The sequence below is a fragment of the Sinocyclocheilus rhinocerous genome, unplaced genomic scaffold (genome assembly GCF_001515625.1).
Source record: "Sinocyclocheilus rhinocerous isolate Xijiao unplaced genomic scaffold, SAMN03320098_v1.1 scaffold804, whole genome shotgun sequence".
Lineage (NCBI taxonomy): Eukaryota > Metazoa > Chordata > Actinopteri > Cypriniformes > Cyprinidae > Sinocyclocheilus > Sinocyclocheilus rhinocerous.
The window spans coordinates 244,931-249,415 of NW_015644009.1; the positions used below are offsets into that span (position 1 = coordinate 244,931).

Below are 4,485 nucleotides of genomic sequence, written 5' to 3' on the forward strand. Positions count from 1 at the left end.
GGGGGTGGGCGGGGCCTTAAAAATATTTTTCTCTACAAAAGGGGGGCCCGGCAGAAAAAGTTTGGGAACCACTGGCCAACTCAAACACACTGTATTTCATTTAAATTAATTCATACAGGCCTACCTTATGTTGCACGTTTGCACTTTGAGAAAAACAATGGCACAATAAAAAAAAAAAAAGACTTTTCAGGTCTATGTCCAATCCCTCACTTTTTCTAGTTATACAAGGTTAAAATATCTTGCCTGTAATTTTTTTTCCCCTCATATCGCAATATAATATCGATATCGCCTGGACAATGTAAAATATCTTGATATGAATTTTAGCTTATATCACCCACCCCTACTACCTACACAATTATTTAAAGTATAAAACATTGTTTACAATACACCGTGGTTTTTAAATCATATTTTGAGGGGGGGACAACCCTCAGATAGGGGGAGTCCTGTCCCCCCCCGACCCCGATTTGTGGAAAATCTCCAGGCTTGCAGATATTTTGTAAAAAGTCTCCGAGCTGGCAGCCATTTCGTGAGCAGTCTCTGGGTTAGCAGCCATCTTGGGAAGAGGCTTTGGAGTGGGAGATACTGCAGGAGTGCTGTGTTGCTCCTGTTGGGTACAGGCAGGGTCAATCATCAGCAAAATAAAAACAATGGAGGCAACGCAATGCATAATCAATTAACAAGTATAAGGTCATGGCAGGCAGCAAACGATCAACAATTGGCTCACGATAGAAAACTGTCCAGGGATCAAAACTAGGCAAGGCGAGGCAAGGAACAAGACAGAAAAACAAAGGAACACTGAATGGCTAAACATACAGGCTAACAATCATCAGCAATGTGTTTTGAGTGTGTGTGCATCATTTATAGTCCTTCTAATATGAGGCAGCTGTGAACTGGTAATGAGTGCTGATGAGTCCGGGCAAAGATTATGGGAAATGGGTCCTGGGTGAAATGGTAAAAGTCAAGGGATGGAGCTCATGGGCACTCCAGTTGGTAATCGTGACACAATATGTTACATGATTATCCTATTGAAAACATTGTGATAAATGAGTTAGGTCAAAAGCAATCTAAAATAAACCAAAAATAGTTTAAATATATTATGTATTAATGTAATATTATAATACCTAAAATGTGTAATAATGAATCACATTACTAACTACTAACTTTACTAACTTTTGTCATGTAATTTGGAATCAGTAATGGACTACAATTTGTAGGCAATCTACCCAGCACTGTTTATGCACTAAAGCCAGTATAAACTCTTGCACAATCTGCATATTTGTAAACTTTCAAGACAGAAGTCACTACCTGAACCTCACAGTAATTGGCTGCCGCTTGCATTTTCACTTGATATTTGTATAAATTCGAGACTGCAGATTGTTCAGGCTATAGTGGAAGGTCACAAGATGCATGACCTTGTTTTATTGCTGTGTTGTGGATACATGGTGGAGCACTTCAAGAGAATGGGTTCATCTTACATTGCACTGGGATGGAAATTTATGGCAGCAGTATAAGCATGCAGCAGACACCAGGCGCATCAGGTGCAACATGCACACATTGGTAAAATATGTACTCAAATAGCAAACAGAGAGAGGTGGTCTCTCTGTAACAATCCACTATACCAGAGTTCTTTAAACATTTCTTTTCCCTAGGAACCCTCCACCAAGACTCTTAGCTGTCCCATGGGTCACCAGTATAAAAAGCTAGATTTCTTCAATAAGATTCTTATATTATATAATGCTTAAGAACTGATTAGTTAAAGATTTATAAATCAGTTTGATATTTTATAAATTGTATATGTTTTTATATAGACTGATTAGCTACAACATTAAAATCACCTGCCCTGATATCGTGTAGGTCCCCCTCGTGCTGCCAAAACAGTCCTGATGCTTTTAGGCATGGACTCCACAATATTTCTGAATGTGTCCTGAGCTATCTGAATTTGGGAATTTGGAGGCGAAGGCAACATCTTAAGCCCTTTGTCATGTTCTTCAAACCATTCCTGGACAATTTTTGCAATGTGGCAGGGTGCATTATCCTGCTAAAAGAGGCCACTACCATCAGGGAACACCATTGCCATGAAGGGGTATATGTAGTTTGCAACAATCTTTAGGTAGGTGGTATTTGTCAAAGTAATATCCACATGAATGCCAGGACCCAAGGTTTCCCAGCAGAACATTGACCATAATACTGCCTCTGCCAACCCAAGTAAATGATGCACACGCAAGCCTGATCTAAAAGAAAACATTATTCATCAGACCAGGCAATCTTATTTCATTGCTCCATTGTCCAGTTCTGATGCATACATGCCCATTGTAGGCACTTTAAAGGTGGACAAGGGTCATCATGGGCATTCTGACTGGTCTGTGGCTACGTATCCCCGGATTGTAACAACACAGTCAGTGTTATTCACTGATTACTTTGTTTTCTATGGACCCTGGTTTCTGTGGCACTACATTTTTTATGCATTTACATAAAAGCTAAGTAAAGAGTGGACAAGAGTATATATTATATTTAATTAACATTGACACAATAATAATAATAATAATACTCGTATAATGATGAACAGATTAGTTAATGCACAGTTAAAAAGTTGTCATAGTATAGAGATGTCATAGTATATGAAGTACGCACACACATAAATCAGCATATTGAGATGATTTATGAAGGAACATTTGACACTGAATGGCTGAAAAATCAGGTTTTTTATCACAGGAATAAGCTGCATTTTAAAATATTAAAATAGAACGCAGTTATATTAAACTGTAATAATATTTCACAATATTACTGTATTACTGTTTTCTTCATAAGGGTTTGCGTCAGGATTGGTGCCCATGTATGTTGGTGAGATCGCCCCTACCACTCTAAGAGGAGCTCTGGGCACTCTGCACCAGCTGGCCATCGTCACTGGCATTCTTATGGCCCAGGTACAGTAAAGTCACCTTTATTTATATAGCTCTTTACACAATACAAATTGTTTCAAAGCAGCTTTACAGTAATAAACAGGAAATTAATGATTCAGTGATGCAAACAGAATTTAATTCTGCTGTAAAGCAGCTCTAAAAACACAATAGTAAACAGTCATTATTCAGTTGAAATCAGGTAATTGATTTAGTTTGGTTGCAATAACTGTGTAAAGTTCATCAATTATGGCATGAGTTCAATTCATCTATAAACAGCTCAGGAGAGAACAGTGATGTCATCATCCAGCTCAGTTCAGTTCTCATTCAATAGTGTCTGTGCAGTCACGTTAGTAATATTGTCAAATATTAGATGTCCCCAACTAAGCAATGCAAAAGGCGACAGTGGCAAGGAACCTAGGATGGGGGGGTATAAATATTTATATTTTTATCTAGTACCTACATCATGCTAGCTTTTGGTGATGGGAGTTGAAGCTAGCCATAGGGTATGTGCGGAGGACCTGTTATTGTGGTTTTTCCTGAGGATCTGTGCTGATGGCTGTCTCTTTGACAAGGTCTTCACAGGGGATCTGCCTCTATGGCTCGTCTAGTTGTCATGGTCTCCACTGACATTCAGAGCTGTTGTGGTCATCTCTAGGTGCTGATCCGGCATCTGGTCAGGATAAGATGCAGATCCGGGTGACTACGGTAACCTTGGAATAAGAATGAGACAGACAAACTAATATCAGAGTAGATGCTATTCCACTTATAATGTAACAAGTACATTGGATGTTACATTGGATGTTAAGTACTCCTGGTTCCGGTTGACCTAATTTAAGCAGCCTAACAATCCTTTAAGGGATATGAATTACTGAAAAGTGATAATGTTATGTTAAGTGTGTTAATGTTATGTGTATGCCAGGTTAAAGAGATGGGTCTTTTGATCTAGATTTAAACTGACAGGGTGTGTCTGCCTCCTGAACAATGCTAGGAAAACTAGAGTTTGGATGCTAAATAAGAAAAAGGATCTCCCACCCGCAGTCGATTTCAATATTCTATATTTTCAGCTGTCCAGAATTTTGAGATTTAATGGACCTGAAGGTCTATATTGTGATAAGAGCTTGCTTAAGTCATGAGGAGCTAAACTCAGGACTTTGTAAGTAATCAAATATATACAATGTTACTAGATAAAATATTACTAGAATCAGAAAGTATGACCATATTAAGCCTGTTTCTCAATATATTGCATTTTGTATCAGCTGGAGTTTGTTTATTAAGCCTGCAGGGCAACCACCCAGCAAAGCATTACAATATTCTTCTAGTCTTGAGGTCAGGGGCGTAGATTACGCGGGGGACGCGTCCCCCCCACTTTTAATATCACGTAAATTCGTCCCCCGCACTTTTTCGGGCAAGTGTGTTCGCATAGAGGTTTTCAAGAGCAGGTGTGAATAAATATAGATTTAAATTCAAAGAGACAGGATAGTCTGTGCATGATCTGATGTTTTATTCGGACACAGAATAAGCCGAGATGAACATCGCGGAGGGCAAAACACTCCGTGCAGTGTATGTTTCATTCATACTCAAAGCC

At 38.9% G+C, this 4,485-nt stretch overlaps 1 protein-coding gene across 1 annotated transcript in view; it reads left to right on the plus strand.

Moving 5' to 3' along the window:
- LOC107757841 (solute carrier family 2, facilitated glucose transporter member 4) overlaps positions 1–4,485 on the plus strand; it is a 67,861-nt gene that overhangs the window by 46,884 nt on the left and 16,492 nt on the right. Inside the window, exon 5 of the mRNA XM_016575433.1 lies at positions 2,809–2,924. Coding sequence (XP_016430919.1) covers positions 2,809–2,924 — 116 coding nt within the window. The remainder of the gene's footprint in view (positions 1–2,808; positions 2,925–4,485) is intronic.